General features: G+C 40.9%; 1 protein-coding gene across 1 annotated transcript; it reads left to right on the forward strand.

The window, feature by feature from the left end:
• The first annotated feature begins 8180 nt into the window (after positions 1 to 8180).
• Positions 8181 to 18583, forward strand: LOC143609919 (uncharacterized). The gene is made up of 4 exons (XM_077084540.1): positions 8181 to 8201; positions 10044 to 10178; positions 10824 to 11150; positions 18086 to 18583. Exons 1-4 carry the CDS (start codon positions 8181 to 8183, stop codon positions 18581 to 18583), a joined length of 981 nt encoding a protein of 326 aa, XP_076940655.1.
• Positions 18584 to 18901: the final 318 nt, after the last annotated feature.

The following is an 18901-nucleotide window of genomic DNA, read 5'->3' on the forward strand; positions in this document are numbered from 1 at the left end:
CTTATCTTCCAAGTTGCATTATTATTAAATTCCGGGGGCTAGAATGAAAATGTTTTATATTATAACATTAAACAAAAAAAAAATAAAACCCTAACCCTATGAAGCAGTCCGATCGGCCACTTCCAGCCCCCCCCCCCCATTGCTTCGACTTTTTGATCGATTCCAAGTTCCTAGAGGTAGTTCAAGGTATGTACTACAATCCCCTACACTCTTTTTGCTCACCCCTAATCGTTTTGATGCTCAATTTTGCCGAAACTTTTCGTTGGAAAGATTTCGGTTAGAGTGCAATTGACCCACTTCCCGTGGATAAAAATTAGAGTTTCCGGTGTAGAAAGATCCCCAGGTGTGGCATTTACATCATATTAAAATTTTGTGGTCATTGGAGGTGTTTAGGTCCGTCAATCGATTTTAGTTCGAAAACTAGGGTTTATCGGGTGTAGAATTGCAAATTGTTGAGTTTGATGTGTTAGTTGATCGGGTGACCGACCGATTCTGTTCGTGCAGCCCTAGGGGGATTTAAGGGCTGTGGAAAATTTATTTTTTTGGTGCTCGGGGCTGTCAGGGTTAGTGCTTCGTCAATCGAGTCGGCGGTGCGCGAATTTTCGTTTAAATGATAAAGTAAGTGTTGTAAAACGGAACCGTCAACCCTATCAACTCGGGTGACATAATTATGATGAATGAAAACGTTTAAGATGGAATTTGGTCCATTCGGGGCTGATTCGGTTAACAAATGGTTTTAAGGATTATTTCACGCGCATTCGACCCGATTTGACTATCTTTGGGCCATGGGCCAAGTTGTTGGGCCTTGGGCCAAAGTGTTGGGCTTGTACGGCCCATTAGGCTAGAGTGTTCCTACAGTCTAGTTTAGTAACGCGTTATGTATAATTTACAGGCCCTTGCTTGTGATTTTGCCTTTAGGAACTTCCTAGCTCATTGCAAGTATTCGATCGATCTCAGGTGAGTTCATGATACCCTTTTTACTCATTTTACTTTTGGGCTAGCATGCGCACCTAAATGTTTTCTTACTTGATGAAATGTTTTTAAAATGATTTTATATAGGCTTGCTAGTATATGGTAAGCCTTGGGATGTTAAATATATATATGTGTATATACATTATTTCTTGGCCTCTATTTGGCGATGTTGTAGTCGTTTCGACAACTGATGTTGTGTATGCCTACTTTGTGTTTGCATACACTGATGTTACGTGTTTGGGTTGTACGTTTGCTCGACCCTGATGTTATACGTGGATGATATATATATATATACTGTTATGTATATAGGGATTTTATTGAATGGATGTTTACATATACATTTTGTATATGTATGTATGAGGATGTTTAAGTTCGGTAATGATGATTGGATGGATGTACCCTTTTACTTTTAGAAAACCTTTGATATGACTATCATGATTTTACTACTGATATCTTTTACTTAAAACTTGAACTCACTCAGCTCAAGCTGACTTTGTGTGCATGTTAGTGTAAGTTTCAGGATTCGGAAGAGGACGCCTTATCGCTTGGACGTGCACGGAGCTACTTGGATGGTGAAGGGCATACTGGAAGGAAGAATTATTATGAATGTTTTATTTCAAGGAAATTTATAAAAGTTATACTTACTTTGGATTTTGGGCAAAATTTCTGGGTTTCGGGAACTTATTACATTTTTCTTGTTTTCCGCAAAATTTATACTCTTATACGTTTGTTTTAATGGAAGAAATGGTTTTTAAGTTTATTAAATTTTATGAGTGTTTGGATGATTACCAACTGTGGGGTTCCCGGGGTTCGGGGCCTTACATTAGGCCTGGAGAATTTTTGTAGGGAATTTGATTTTCTGTTGGTAGGCTCATATTTTGGAATAATCAAATTTCCATAAGCCTTCTTGTTATCTTTCAGCCGTATGTATCTCAAAGCCCTGTTTCTGACTTCATCAAGAATCCTGCATGGTGTCATGACAAGATCATCATAGAACGGAGAATCCTTCTTTAATCCCATCTTGAGAGCTTCAACAGTAGCTACCATATCGAGGTTGGGGATGTCCAAAGCTTCCCTGCTAAATCTAGTGATGTAATCCCTTAAGGATTCATTATTTTTTCGAACAATCCTGTATAAATCACTTGTCATTTTCTCAAAGGATCCACTATAAGAAAACTGATTATTAAATAAGTTAATCAAATGCGCAAATGAGGTAATGGTATTAGAAGGAATACTCAATAACCACATGAGAGCCGGTCCTGCTAATGTCGAACCGAATCCTTTGCATAAGCAAGCTTCTTTGATGTTAACGGGAATGGGGTTGATCTCCATCCTTTCCCTATATTAGGCTACGTGCTCTTCAGGATCCGTAGTGCCATCATAAAGCTTCATGCAAGGAATTTGGAATCTTTTAGGGATCTCCACATCGCATATGGGCTAGGTGAACCTAGATAACTTGTGACTGCCTGAGGGGACTTCCGCTATTGGACGTATTATCCCTAGGATACTGGAGATCATATCCTTCATCTTTTGCAATTCTCTTGCTATCTCAGGGGACATCCCTGTATCCTGCACAGATCCACGGTTAGTGTATGAATTTGTATTAAGTAAATTGTTGCCAAGATCATGGCTAGGCATCTGGTATCCTGAGCTTTGACGGTTTACAACTCCAGTGAAAGTAGCCTTAGGATAAGGTAGCGTTTGCATAGGGATGCCATCCCCCATATGTACTTCCGAGGAGACTATGGGAGGTCCCGACGAGAATAAGCCGGCAGGCATGGTTGAACGAGGCGGCATGTTGATGGAATATGGCCTCATAGGTTGGGATGGTTCCGAGGGTACTAGAGGATAACTACCCCCGTATCCTTACTGTTGTTGAGACGAAGCCCCTGCTGGTTGCTTCCCCGAGGATCCGTGATTCTGGAGGATAGATGCTCCTGGAGAATCGAAATTAAGGGCTCTGGGCATGATGGGGTAGCCTCTTGCCATGACTTCTTTTTGATCCCTTCAATTTCTTTGAACAACTTCAGGTTGGTCTTCTCTTGCTGCTCTATGTGAGTTTGTACCTGTTTCATCAAAGTAAGAATATCATTGTTAGAAATAACCGGATCTACCCATGTAGAGGTTCCCGAGTATGTTGGAAGTTCTCCTCTAGGCTGAGTGCTTTTCTTCAGAACTGGCGAAAGACCAGGGTTGACATTCGAAGCATTGCTGACCACTAGAGCTAAAATGGAACTGGTTTTTGGTTGTGAAGACATGATGAATGGATAAAAGTGATCAACGATGAGGTAAACGGTTTGGAAAGATTGAAGCACCGATTTCCCACGGTGGGTGCCAAATTTTTTTGGGTAAAAATCAACAAGTGCAATTTCGTAACCAAATTAGTAAGTGAGGTATGGTGCTTGAGTGAAATGAACGTAGAAAAGAAATAACACAAGGATTTGTTGCGAGGAAAAAACCCGTTATCCTGAGGATAACAAGAAGAAAACCCCGGGCGGTGAAAACTATCAACACCAGTTTATTAATAATCAAAAATGGTTACAAGTGTTGGAGCTTTTCTCTTTGGATCGTGTTACAGAGTGTTGCTAGAGCTAGTTTGAGTGTTGTGTGTTTTGATCCAAAGATAAGTTCTCTATTAATACTGGAATTCAGCTAACCACAAGTCCTGTAAAATAGGAAAAGCTTGACTATTTTTAAATTAGCCGTTGTCTTCCATTCCGCACGTTTTTTTTTTTGGAGTAGTTGATTAGTGGTCCGAGTCTTCAAGAGATCGTGTAAACGTTATAAGACCTGTTAAACACCAAAGAAAGGCGGTTGAACTGTTAGTACAATAATATATTAAGGATAGCTGTTACTTTAGAGGATACTATATCCTGGAGTTATCCTGGAGTTATCCTGTATACATCGCTTGCTTAGGATACCGAAATTTTGATGCCTAACACTTTCCATCAGGATTTTGGCCGATTAACCGAAGACTTCATTTCGCTGAGGAAATAGATCAACTATTTACTCAGCAAGGGTTAATTAAAGGAATTACGGAGAAGAGGAACAAGAATCAGGATTCTGGAAAAGCTCTGAAGAGGCGAAATCCCCACCTCCAGGTGCCAGAATCATGAATGTTATCTTTAGAGGTTCAGACATATGTAGGACTTCCTACTCAGCAGCAAAAAGAAATGCAAAGGTGGCCAAAGCTGAAAGACCAGAAGGACCAACAGGAGCAGCAACCCTAAGCAATGAAACACAAGTCTCGTTTAACGAGGATGATCGGGATAACGTTCAGGATCCTCATCATGATGGTTTGATTAACACTCTTTATGTTTCTAACTGTTTTGTGCGCAGGATCCTGGTAGACGATGGAAGCTTAGTGACATCATCCAACTAGAAACATTGAAACAGATGAATATCCCCGAGTTTGAAAGAGTGAAAAAATTCTCAGTCTTCGGTTTCAGTGGTGAAGCAAATAGCAATGCGGAGAGATTAAACTACCTATCTATGTCGAAGGAGTAAACTCTATCCTACAATTTTATGTTCTTGATGCTCTAACTTCTTTCAATATAGCTTAGGCAAGCCTTGAATACATCATATGAAACAGTCCCTTCAGCCTATCACCAATGTGTCAAGATGCCAACACCTTAGGGGGTAGTTAAAATTCAAAGTGATCAACAAGATGCGAAGGACTGCTATGCTTCATCAATGAAACTAGCATCAAGGCTAACTCAGCATAGCAGTCATAGAAGAAAGCACATGATGTCCTAGAAGCAACTGAGCAAGATGTGAAAGAAGCGCAACTAGACCATCAGGATCTTTACATCAAAGTGCTTATAGGAACTAATATCCCCAAGAATACTGAAGATTAGCTAATCAACTTCCTTAAAAGCAGGATTTCCACCTTCACATGGAAACATGAAGACATGATAGGTATCTCAAAATAATTTATTATTCACAAACTTGGTTTAGATAAAAATTTCAAGCCTATCTAGCAAAGGATAAAGAAATTTGCTCTAGAAAGGAACACTATCATCCAAGAAGAAGCTGAAAGACTATTAAAGTAGGGATTATCAGAGAAGCAAAGTTCCCAAGATGGCTAGCTAATGTTATTGTGTTGCAAAAAAAAGAGTGGCAAGTGGAGAGTCTGTGTTGATTATACTTATCTCAACAAGGTTTGTCCTAAAGAAACTTTTTTCTTTTTTTACACGTAGATTCAATGGTAGATGCTACAACAGGGCATGAGATGTTGACATTCATGGATGCTTCCTCGAGATTTCAACAAATTCAAATGGAACCATCAGATCATGAAGATACTGCATTCATGACCGATATTTCTATGCCCTTTGGTCTTAAAAGTGTAGTAATTGATTCATATGCAACGAAACACTACTAACCTGACAGATGGCAAACTAGCGCCCAAGTGGGAAGGACCCTTCTTGATCGAGTCAAAAGCCAGAAAAGTGGCTTGCAACTTATTAACAATGGAAGGTGATCGATTACCAAGAGCCTGGAATGCCATCTACATCAAATTATTTTTTATGATCAAGATCAAGGATCCTTAGAGGATCAAATATCCTGATGTCGGTAACATGTTATCCTACTATTTATCTCTTTTAAAATTTTCTTATTCATTGTTAACAAAAAATATTAATGTGCTTAACATTTAGTTTCACCAAGTTTTAAGTACTTGCAGAAATTATAGATCTCAAGTGATTTTACAAATATTAATGGATTGGCCACCTCTCTCCCACGTTTAAGGTATTTGATACCTTCTAAGGTTTAAAGGTTTTCACTTTTCACACGAATTGGGTTTTGACACCATGCCTGTAGCGCACGTTATCTAAGTATAGTTTGAGGCAATGGGACCCGTCCACGCTTAGTGGCTGACCATTTCATTGTTGTTGGCTATATGGAGGATCCTAAAAATAATGGTTGATGTACCATACATTCGTTATCCAAAGGTTTCTAACATTTTCATGTTAGCTAAGGTTTTGGTGCTTTCACGTCACTTATGTTTGGGCTTGTCCATAGATTGGGTGAGTCGCCAGTAATTTTGGGCTTGACCTCAATTTATATGGTTTAACCCCAAGTATTAAGTTATTTTTAACAAGTTCACAAAAGTATCCATGAGAAGGATCAATCATTCCCTTCTAGGATCACACATCCTTGGATTCACATGTCTTCTTTGAACTTCTCTATTTTTGATGATAGCTTAAGCTTAAATCAGACTCTCTGGTATGATCTTGATTTAATTAAATTTATGTGTAAAGTTAACTCACTTTAAGCTGTTATTATTAAGGATTAAGGATCCTTAAATCCCAACATACTCAAGATAATATCAAGAATATTTAAAAAAATTTACAACCTAAGTGATGACAAATTTTCTGAGAAATAAACAATATAAAACATGGCTAAAAGGTTAATATTACTGATAAACCACCTTCATTATCCAAAGTGTTAGCCCGGGCTTCACCCTCAAAACGTGGCCCATCCACCCGGGCTAAACGAGGTGTTTCTAGTTTGTTCATGACATGCAGGAAAATAAAAGAAGGGCGTCAAAGGCTTCATCCCCAAAAAGAGAGGATTCCTCCACCTTTGCCACCCTCCAATTGTCTAAGGATCATATATTCTTAACCAAAATTAACTATTGTTTGATTATAGATATGTGATTCATAAAAACATCAAATACCATAAAACAACTAAAAAAGTGGGCTCAGGCCTAGGCATTATATCCTTCATCGCCCACTTTAGCAGCATCACCATCCGCTGCACCTTCACTCTTCTCATCCTTGACCCCACTTGTACTGGTTTCAGCCACCTTGTCTTCACCAGCTGGTGCTTCCTCCTCATCCTCACCAAATACAGTCAAAACTTGGTTCCATTTAGCCACCTCCCATGTTGACCTATCAAAGGCTAAATCACTAGCTTCATTAGCCATCTTAATCCTATATTGCATCACGTATTTAGCTTCCCAAACCTTAGCCTCGTCTGTAGCCTGCTTCACCTCATCCTGGATCCTGGCCTCGATCGCCGACAACTGATCCTCAAGATGCTTCTTCTCCTTCATCATCTTGGACACCGTTTTATCCTTAGAAGCAGCCATGGTTCGCATGCCAGTGAGGGTCTCTTCCAGCTCCTTGACAATCTTATCATAAAAGCTCCTAACACCGCTCATGGCCTGCACATTAAAGATAATTTAGGACAAAGCAGAAAATATACTCAGAAGAATACAGAACCCTCAAAGAGAATAAGCTCAATTAAGTAGAATCAAGTATTTTTACCCCAGTTAAAGTATCATGTAGTTGCCTCTCGACCAGTGGCGAAGCTTGGATGAGTTGGTCGGGGGGGGGGGGGCGGACTAAAAATACATTAAAAAAATTCATAAAAGAGGGGGATAGGCTCAAACTTTTAGTCGAAAACGAGTAAATTTACACTATGTATATAAATTTTTTGATGAAAATGGGTAAATTTACACTACTGTGCAAAAAAATAGGGGCCCATGCCCTCATTAAGCTTCGCCCTTGCTCTCGACATCCTTGAAGTCCCTTCTGGTTCTAAGGATTTCTTTTTCTTGATAGTAGACTTGGCGTTGGTAGTGACTGCTCTAGTCTTGGAGACGGCAATAGCCTTCGAAGCTTCTTTCTTTACAACTTTGGGGTAAAAGCAAGCCATCGATATCTTCTAAGGAAAACTTAGTGGCTTACTTGATTGCTGACTTGATGCTTGATTTCTAATCACCTAAACAATATATGAAAAAAAAAAAAGATAAGTATCTACATCTATTAGCATTTATTTTTGCAAATTATCAACTTCTATCGTAGCTTTCTTGAGATTTTTCTTGTTGAAGATGTTTTCGGTTCTTCTTGGCTTGATTCTTGAGAGGAATCTTGAAAACTAATTTTGAAAGTTCGGCCAATGGGGTCTAAAGCAAAAAAAGCTTCTATTATCTCCTCTACATCAAGGAGCTTGGAAAGCTGAGCGAAGTTATCCACTACAAATAGAAACAATACAGATTAGTAAAGGAATAAAATGCAAGCAGAACTTTCAAAGATCTTGGATCCTACCCTTTTTGATCCATTTCAAGGGTATGTTTTCACCACCAGGGATCGAATCTATCCTCACAAAGAAAAATGATTCTTCCAAGAAGAATTGTTCTGGGTAGTCAAATAGAAGGGAATCGACTGATGTGGTTTAAATTTAAGAACAAAACGGCCGGAACCATGGGTTACAAGAGTGTACAGGTAAGATAATTCTGAAAGGCCGAAGTCAAGGTCATCTCTCTCAAGGATTTCTTCCCGAGTATACAGCGTTCTCCACAGCATAGGCGTAGCTTGAAAGTAGTTAATGCCGGTTAAGTTAAATAATCTCTGGGTGAAATCTGGAAAGGGGTATTTGTAACCTATAAGGAAAGGGAGACTAGGAAAGCACACCCAGGTTTGAGATGCGAAATCGCTTCTAGCAGAAGGGTTGAAAGGTCTGAAGACAGTGCCAGGAGGAAAGCAAGAGGATAGGCTTGAAATTCTGGATCTGTGAACTTGCAAATTTCTGAAGATGGATTCTTGAGTAGGTTTTGAGGTTGTAGATAATCATCTGTCCTAGGGTTAACTTTTACAAAAGAACGAGATTCCTTATTCGACATTTCTCCAATATTAAATGAAAAGAGGAAGCGGAAGGAGAAGAATACATGATCCAAGATGTCAATTGCTAAATAGAAAGTGATGATGGTTGAGGCTATTTAACCAAGAGACGGGAGTTTTAAATTCAAATTTCTATCCTTATTTTAGTGTACTCATTTATTATTTGATCTAGCTTTTCTTATCACATCCCCTATATAGGCTAATTTGAAATTGAAGGCAAAATGACAGCTACGACCTTATCACAACTACCATTTTGGGCGCAATTGTTAGGGCTCAAATTTTTTTGTATTGTGGATCTATTATTCTGATATATGCTCTAGATCAAGTATTCTCAGTGTGCATTGTTTTGGTTCAAATTCTCGCTTAGGGATCCTGAGCCTTCGTAACTTGCTAGAAGGATCCCAAACAAGTTTGGTATCTTGGACCTGTTGTATTATTCACTAACGGCTATAATTTTGCAGAACGTTTTGAAGACTTAAGGATAATGAAAATGCATTAAATTCTTGATCAAACAACTAGAACAAGTTATGTAACCGTCAAAGACAAATGATTTCATTAAAAAACACATTAAATGCCGAGGATAGTCGCTGTCAGTTACAATTGTGAAGTTATCTTAGCAGAAACATCCTATTAACAACTCCCAGTGGCTAGTAACTCGTTGCTTGAAGATCAAGAGCGTGAAGACAAAGCAATACCAGTCCAACGGCTCTTTCATAGGTGTAGTTAATAGCTATTAATGTCAAGGAACTTGTTTATACTATATAATGAGGCTATGATGAACAACACAGGACGCTTACTTACATCAACTCACGCTGCCCTAACACTCTCCGTACTCTAGACTTGTTCATCACTAGTTCTTGAGTTGTAACACATTTTACTTATTAACAAATTGAGACATGCGGATAATTTTCCTCTCCCGAGGTTTTTTTCCAAAGGTCCTCACCGGGATCTAAGGTTTTTCCACGCTACATCGCTATGTTCACCTTTACTTTAACGCACTTGTCTACTATATTACTTACCTCACTGTTGAAGAACACATTACCTCACTTAACAAATTTGTTCAGTTATTGCCTCAGTAATTTTTGACCAACACAGTTTGGCGCCCATAGGGGGAAAGTGGTGTTTTTCATACTCAAATCTATATTTAAATCCATCCTAAACCATTACCTTACCAATCTATACCCAAAAATGGCCTCTAAATCAAAAGCTACATCTTCATCCGTGCCGACCGTAGTTTCCAGGAGCTGCTAACCACTTCCTCCTCCACCTGTTGTCCAGAGGAAGACGACCAACGTCAGCGTTAACAACTCAGGAGCTGGAGGATCAAGAAACATGCTTCCTTATACAACAAGGCCTTCATCTGGCATGCCACTCCAAAGATCTGGGTCTCTCAACACGAGGCGCAACCTTATGTCTAATTATGATATTTTTGATGTTTTAATGTAGATGAAAGAACACATGGAGACACAGAAGCAAACCAACAACTCTATTATAAGGGAGCTCCGGGATATCTGGGCACAAGCGAAGAAGCCGTCGGAAGAATACTTCACTCCATTCCTGCCTAGGAACCTGAACTTTGATGTGTTGGGATCCCAAGGGAATCGTTATGATGACTTCCTTCCATGCAATCAACAAACAGAACGATTGATATTGTCCAGGCCATGAGGGCAACTCCCACTCGGGAATTCGGTTTTATTCTAGGATCCCCAGCTAGGATTCTTGATACTGGTAATTTTCATATTGTTATTATACCTGTTACTAACCAAGATGTTGCGCAAGATTCCGGTATTATCCCAATGGTGCAGAAGGAATGGCAAAAACATAAGTAATTAATCTCTAGCGTACCTGGTATAGTCCAGCCGATTCCGGAGGTAGCTCCAAGCAGTCATAGGATCTTAAGATTCGCACCCCCATATGTGATGTTGAGATCCCAAAGCGATTCCAGACTTCAAGGATGAAGCTATACGATGGAACCATGGATCCTAAGAATATGTCGCCTAATATCGGGAAAGAATGGAGATCAATCCTATACCTCAAAATCTCAAGGTAGCCTGTTTATGCAAAGGCTTTGCCTCAACCCTCACCGGAGCTGCGTTGAAATGGCTCCTGAGTGTCCCTCCGTTCTCTATTAAATCTTTTGCTTGTTTAGTTAATCTATACAATAACTAGTTTTCTTGCAGTAGAAGTTTCAAAAGTTTAAATAGTGACTTGTATAAAGTAATGCAGGGCCGCGATGAACTTCTTAGGGATTTCGTCAGCAAATTCAGCAAGGAAACTCTCGCGATCCCCAACCTGGATGTTTCAACGATTGTGCAAGCTTTCAAGATGGGTCTCAAGAAAGATACCCCTTTCTATGATGATCTCGTCATGAATCACTATAGGAATATGGATGAAGCAAGAAATAAGGCTTTGAGGTTCATCAGACTGGAAGAAGACAGAATGATTCAGCAAAGGCTGGATGGCTCCAACAACTACAATCAGCCAAACAGGGAGTCGGCATCATCTAAACCATACCGACCCAAACCATATTCCAAGAACGATAGGGTCAACGTGGTAAATGTAGGCTCCTGGACGGATCGTACACGGGATGTCGCTATCTGCGCAGGTGCGGAATCCCTGCGTAGTTAGATACGAGTGCAGAATATGTTTAAACAAACACACGAACAATGAAAGCACACGTTATATTGATAACCAAACACGTGACTCGAGGTCACTATTACAGACACTGACACGTAACTCGTTCACTGAACAACTGAAACGAAAACCTAAAAAACCAACTCTCGAAACTGTTCCGCTGAACAGTTTATATACACGACAACTTCGCCATAGGCGAAGTTGTCAATAACTTCGCTGGTTCAACAAGTTCGCCTGAGCGAACTTGTTGACAACTTCGCACGTACAAAAACATAAATATAATCATAAACATAATTACATTACAGACTCAATTACAAATGCTAGACTATGAACTACTGACACACATGTACCAACAGACTCCCCCTTGGCAGTAGCTTCATATCTTGATTTTCAAATCTTGAGTCTTGTAATCTTGCATCTCTACGCGTGCGCTCCCTCTCTAACACATACCGACACCACCCGTTGATATTTCCTAGCTTGATCCTTCCAAGCAGGAATGTAGAAGATCTTCTTCTCGTTGAGCATTTTCAGATCAGCCTGCGATAGATTAACAAGATGCATCGGGTCGTAAACCCTAAGCACTTCTTGTTCATCCTCATCTTCCATAACCGCCTCCGCTGTCTCACAGTCCACGAACCACCATTTTAGGTCTTTGAGCACGTCCTTGGGCATGAGCTTCATCGGTACTTCTTTAAGGCACCGGATCGGTTTATATTTCATAACCATCCAAGGTTTTCCATCAACTCTCAGACCTCTATCCTTGTCTTCGACAAGTTTCCCCTTTTGTGGTTTCAGTAGCTCAAACTTTTTCTCTTTAACGCACTCTTTCCACACGATCTTCCCGATGATTCTAGCCATGTTGTCTTCACTTCTGTTTATCAATCCCAGTCTGGCTAAATCTTTTACCTCACATTCTGGCAGTGTGTTTAGAGATCTCAACATTCTCCTGAAGTACTGAATGCCATCGTATCTCTTGATCACGAAGAGCCGCAGCTGCTCGTCATATAACCAGCAGATAATACCTTTCTTAGCTTCTGCGTATCCCTTAATATTGTAACTTTTTCTGAAAATCTTAGGGACCGCCGGCTTCTTCGTCTTTATGAACCAGTGAGCACAACTCTCCTTCCAATTCGGTTGTTCCTCCCATTCAGTATCTTCCACCACGCTCTCATCACCCAACTTTGGTCTCTCAACCTCCAAAATCTCGTGTTCCACGGAGTCATCTACAATCTCACCCTCCTCTATCACGTTTTCAACAGTAATCTGCTCTCCGATCCTCTCGATCTCATCAACAGGCAGCACATCATCTTCATTCATAAACTCATCATCCTCCTCATCCAACTCTTTCAACGCATCTATAACATCTTCAACATCAGCATCATCATCCACATCTACAACGTCGTCACCGGCTGCACTTGTAGACTCCCCCTCAGCTGTGGAAGCCCCAAGAGCCTGAGAGGTTCTTGGCAGCTCACCACCTGCACCTTCCGGTGCATTGGGATCATCGTCATGATCTTCTCTCCGTTTCGTCCTCAACTCATCTCCCCTACAAGTCTTCTCCCCCTGAGATGCCAAGAATGCCTTGAAGGCATCTATTACTTGTCCGTGTTCAACCAGGAGGGCTGCTTGTAGTCGATTGGATTCCACTAGGCTTTGAATGGTCTTTGTCTGTTCAGCAACAATCCGCTCTAGCGATGCAATCCTTTCGTTGTCAGAAGTAGGCGTTGGAGTTGGCGGGACATCAGCAGCAGAAGTGACCGCAGGTGGTACACTTGGTAACCCTGCAGTAGTGGTGACGGTCGACTCAACAAATCGTGCAACTACCACCGGTGGAGTAAGCGATTGGGGTGGTAGAGACACAACTGCTGGGGCCGACGTCTCGACAGCAGTAACCTGTGCTGTAGTAGGAATAAGAGACATACCAGACAAGGCAGGTGGAGCAAAACGTACCAGCCTCGAAGATTCTCCAGCTCCCGAACCCATACCTGTCCGTTCTCTTCGTGAACGTCTGAGCACAATCTGAACTGCTTCCTCTTCATCAACGTCCTCTTCATCCTCGTCAACAATTCTCGGCCTCTTTCCCGTAGTTCTCTCCCGAGACACCATCAGTCGTCTCGCTTCAGCAAACGTTTCGTCAAGATCGGAGTCAGCTACCGAAGTAACTGCTCTAGTAACATCCATGACCTGAGAAACTGATACATCCATATCAAACAAACCATGTCCACTAAAAGCAGCATCAAGATCTACATCTTCAGTAGTAGGCACAGCAGAAGATGCAGCAGCTGGCACAGCAACAGAAACCACAGTAGATACAGCAGGCGCAGCTGGTACAGCATGGGGTGCTGCCGCCTGATGTGGCTGTGGGTCTCTGAACTCGTCCCCTCCTGCAGGAACATACCCCGGGTTGATGAGATACCCGAATAATGGAGTATGCCTGGGACGCAGCTCAGGCTTGCTACGAGTGCTCGAAGTGCGGCACTGAGCAAAGATACGTTTCGTCACGCATTCGACGTATCTAATAGGGCGTCTCTGCGGTAGCGACGGAGCGACATGATTTAGAATCATTTGTAAGAATCGAGGATACATGATAAATCGCTCACGCGCCACAGCCCTTCTCTGACGATCGATCTCGTAAAAGATCATCTGACTAAAGGAATATCGTCGGTTGTACGTCAGTGCAGCCATGGCAGACTGCATCGTCGCGCCCATCCCATCCGTTCCTGCCTTCCTCCCAGACATGCATACAATCAACACATGCATCAGGAAGCGCCACTGATCCAGCAAAAACCCTTTCCTCCTCTGCGAGTCCCCCAGTGGACCCGAATAACCCATCCTCAAATACGCTCCATCACGAAAAGGAGCTACGAACCCCGTTGGGTCATCTCTTGTTTCTTCCCCAAACCGCAAAGCCAACCGTATATCTTCCGAAGAAAACTGTATGTCATGACCATTTACGGTTGCTCGCATCACCGGAGGCTCAGGCCTGCAATCATAGTACACTGTCTGCCAAAAGTCTTCAATGTTAGGTAGTGAAATGGGCAGTGTATTTGTGATCGCATGAAAGACTCTTGATCGCTGGAGAAATGTGATTATCTCCCTGTAGTCTTCTACGCCTCTTGCGTCTGGATCTAAAATGATATACTGATTATGGGCCGGAAAGAATTGTCGTTGATCATCACCGTTGTCACCACCAGCACCGCCAATAGCAGCCATATCTGCACAAAACAAAACAAGTTAGACAATGTGTAAGCAACTCACAAGTTCGCTATGTACCACGAGCGAAGTTGTGAGTAAACCTGTATAGGCGAACTTAACGGTGAGGCGAAGTTGGGAAAAACTTCGCTTCATCTGTAAGTTCGTCTAAGAGCTGTTAAGTGAATTGGTATAGGCGAAGTTGATGATAACTTCGCCTTATTACAACATCGCCACAGGCGAAATTGAGTTCAAGGCGAAGTTACGGATAACTTCGCCACAGGCGAAATTAATCTCTTGGCGAAGTTGTGGATAACTTCGCCTAAACCTTAACTTCGCCTGAATCTGAAACGGCGACTGTTCAGATTCAAAGGGCATAGATCCGATGTTTTCGCAACGATTTGACGATCCAGGAGTAGAGAACATCTTATATTAATGGTTTTGAGACGAAAAGGTCGTCCATGAACACGTAATACACGGTTGAAAAACTAGGTTTTGAAGGTTCGACGACCCGAGGTCTCGAACCGGGTAAAACTATAACGAACGAGTATGTTTGGGAATGATATTGACAACACATACCGTCAATGAACACAAGAAACTGGAAACAAAGATCGAAATCGAAAAGGAAATCAAGTTCGCCGGAATTATTTGTAAATTCGCCGGAATAAGTTGAGAATAATGAACTGTTACTGTTTCAAAGTCTTTATATAGGGCAGAGTTTGTTCAGGCGAAGTTACGCTTAACTTTGCCTTGGCGAAGTTAAGCACAACTTCGCCGAATTCAACAACTTCGCCCGTAATTTTAAAATAAACCCTTTAAGTTTGAAGAATCTTGCACTTAACATTAGAAGCTTCCAAAAAGAGTTAAACAAAAATGATCATGTCCAAGTAACCAGTTATAAAATAATATAACTACAAAAATAGAAAAACTTATAAAAATTTAACGAAATAAGGGATCAAATTTCAGTCTAGTCAGGGACCACTACGTTTTTAGAAAAGATCCTAACAGGAATCATACTAACTACGTGACTGTCACTTGGATCCGTGTTTAGCTGTATTATGACATAGAGAAACAGGTTGTAGGCATGTAAATAACTTAAATGGTTTTCATCGTTTCTGTGATACGGATTAAGGTTCAGTTGAGCTCAAAATTTTAAGTAGGCAACAACTCAAAGATAATGAAGCCTTCTATCTATTCTCAAAGCGTATTTGGCTATACCCAAGTCACCCCGAATTGACTTCGACCCATAGTGTCTGATTAACTTGTAGATACTCGTTGTCTGCTTCCCGTTCTTTTCTTACTCCAGAATTGAGAAGTCTTGATTGTGACTATGACTCATAAGTACTGAAAATATACACATTTTTTTTTTTTTTTTTTTTTTTTTTTTCACCATACATACTTATAGACTTCGGAGTACTAAACCACTGCAAGTCCCGAATCTGGATCACTGCAGTGTCTTGAAATGCTTTCTTTACGGGAATCAGAACACTCACGGGCTCGTGTATGACTGGGTAGTCGCTTTTCTGCCTATCATTCGGAAAGATATGTATGAAGACATTCAACACTCTTAAGGAGTTTCCACGTAAAATCGAGTAGTTTAAGTTAGTATCACATACACTTTTACGCACCATAAAAATTACCATGACATACAATGACTGTTCTAAAGCCTTTTAAGCTTAATAACTTCACTAGTTAAGCACACACAATCAGTATATATATCATTTTCCAAGGTTGGATCTATTTTCTGTTAAACATAGCACATTTACTTCATACGAAGTGATAGACTTGAAAAGTAATTTCATTTCCCATTAACAAAACTTTTGACTTCAGTCACCCCGATCAAGTCAAAGTCTTCAGGTAAACGGCAATCCTGAAGATCCAATGGATCAACTGGACCGACCACATACCAGTATGTGTCCTTCTAACTATGTATGACCGACTAATTTTCAGCGACTTAAAGAAAACACATCATAACTGCCCCGGTCACTTTCAGTCATCTGGTTAATGGCGACCCTCATTTTCTAAGTAGAAACGAGGACCAAAACATATCCGTGGATATGTCCGTCAAACGGAGGTAACCGACTAATTTTAAGCAATAGTGACGTTTTTTTTTTTTTTTTTTTTTTTTTTTTTTTTTTTAAATAAATACAAAGACATGGTTACTCGGGATTGATCATCCCGTTCAGCTCAATTAGGTTTTGAAATCTGGATTTCTCAAACGCTTTTGTAAACAGATCAGCAAAATTTTCCAACGTATCAACCTTTTCGATCTTGATCAGTTTCTTCTCAGCACAATCCCGTATGAAGTGATGACGAATGTCAATATGCTTAGTTTTACTGTGCTTCACGGGATTGTTAATTACTGAGATGGCGGCAGTGTTATCAATTAAAATAGGAGTGAGTAAGAAATTCAGACCATAGTCGCGCAATTGTTGCTGAATCCACAAAACCTGAGAACAGCAGTTGGATGCTGCCATGTATTCAGCTTCACATGTTGAGATTGCAACTGATGTCTGTTTCTTGCACTGCCAGGAAACTAATCTTCCTCCAAGAAACTGACAGCCTCCTGTTGTCGACTTCCGACTCTGATTGCATCCTCCATAATCAGAATCTGTATATGCCACCAGTTCAATGTCTCCTCCCTTTGGGTACCACAACCCTAGCTTCGGCTTGCCCTTGAGATACCGTAGTATCCTCTTTGCACCTTTCAAATGAGATTCCTTCGGATTTGCCTGAAAACGTGCACAAAGACAAACAGCAAACATTATATCAGGCCTAGAAGCAGTTAAATACATTAATGAACCTATTATCGCCCGATACAGAGTTGGGTCCACATCTGCGTCACCATCTGATTCAGCGCCCAATTTGTGATTGACGCAGATTGGAGTGTCATATGGCGAACTGTCCTCCATCTTGAATCTCTTCAGCACATCATGAACGTACTTCGTTTGATGAATGAACATCCCGTCCTTCTTCTGATCAACCTGCAATCCTAGAAAGAAAGTTAGTTCACCCATAGCACTCATCTCGAATCGTTTCTTCATGACAGCCTCAAAATCCTGACACATGGATACTCTTGATGCAGCAAAAATGATATCATCCACGTAGACTTGAACCAGCAGGAAGTCACATCCTTCTCTCTTCACAAACACGGGATGTCGCTATCTGCGCAGGTGCGGAATCCCTGCGTAGTTAGATACGAGTGCAGAATATGTTTAAACAAACACACGAACAATGAAAGCACACGTTATATTGATAACCGAACACGTGACTCGAGGTCACTATTACAGACACTGACACGTAACTCGTTCACTGAACAACTGAAACGAAAACCTAAAAAACCAACTCTCGAAACTGTTCCGCTGAACAGTTTATATACACGACAACTTCGCCATAGGCAAAGTTGTCAATAACTTCGCTGGTTCAACAAGTTCGCCTGAGCGAACTTGTTGACAACTTCGCACGTACAAAAACATAAATATAATCATAAGCATAATTACATTACAGACTCAATTACAAATGCTAGACTATGAACTACTGACACACATGTACCAACAGTAAATGATGATGACGATGATGAACCTTATCCTAAGTTACATGATTATTGTTTTTAAGTTGATATTCCTGGATTAATGTGCGCTATGCAAGATCTAGGTGAATAGGCAAGATGGCCACGAAAGAACGAGAAAAATGGTGCCTGGAAGGACAAGTCCAAATGGTGCGCTTTTCATGAAGATTTCGGTTACATGACCGAAGACTGTATTGCTCTAAGGAAGGAGAATAACTATCTACTCAGCAAAGGTCACTTAAAAGAGTTGCTGGGAAAGAAGAATCAAAACGGGGATCCTGAGAAAGATCCCAAAAGGGCGAAATCACCATCGGGCGCTATGATCGTGAATATTATCTCGGGAGGATCAGATATATGTGGCACATCCTACATAGCAGCTAGAAGGAGCGCCAAAGTAGCTAAAGCAGAAAAGCCTGAGGGACCAACTAAGATGATGAACATGCCCAGAGAATGCGAAGTCACATTCGATTATGAGGACATAAACAATATTCAGGATTCTCACCATGATGGTTTGGTCATAACCCTTTACATGTCTAATTGTTTTGTACGCAGGATCTTGGTGGATAATGGAAGTTCGGTGAATATCATCTAGTTGGACACCCTGAAGAGGATGCTGATTCTAGATCCGAGATCATGACAAAGTCTTCTGGTGGGGATTTAGTGGAGAAGCCAAGAGTGAAGTGGGGGAGATCAAGCTTCCAGTTTATATTGAGGGAGTAAACTCTATCCATAAATTCTGTGTTATTGATGCATTGACTTCTTTCAATGTTATTTTAGGCAGACCCTGGATCCACGAGATGAAAACGGTTCCCTCAACCTATCACAAGTGCATCAAGATACAGACGCCTTAGGGAATCGTCAAGATTCAAAATGATAAAAAAGAAGCTAAAGACTGTTATGCCTCGTCGAT

The sequence above is a fragment of the Bidens hawaiensis genome, unplaced genomic scaffold (assembly GCF_021521415.1).
Source record: "Bidens hawaiensis isolate Kalapana, Puna unplaced genomic scaffold, B.hawaiensis_p1.1 tig00002186_1, whole genome shotgun sequence".
Classification (NCBI taxonomy): domain Eukaryota; kingdom Viridiplantae; phylum Streptophyta; class Magnoliopsida; order Asterales; family Asteraceae; genus Bidens; species Bidens hawaiensis.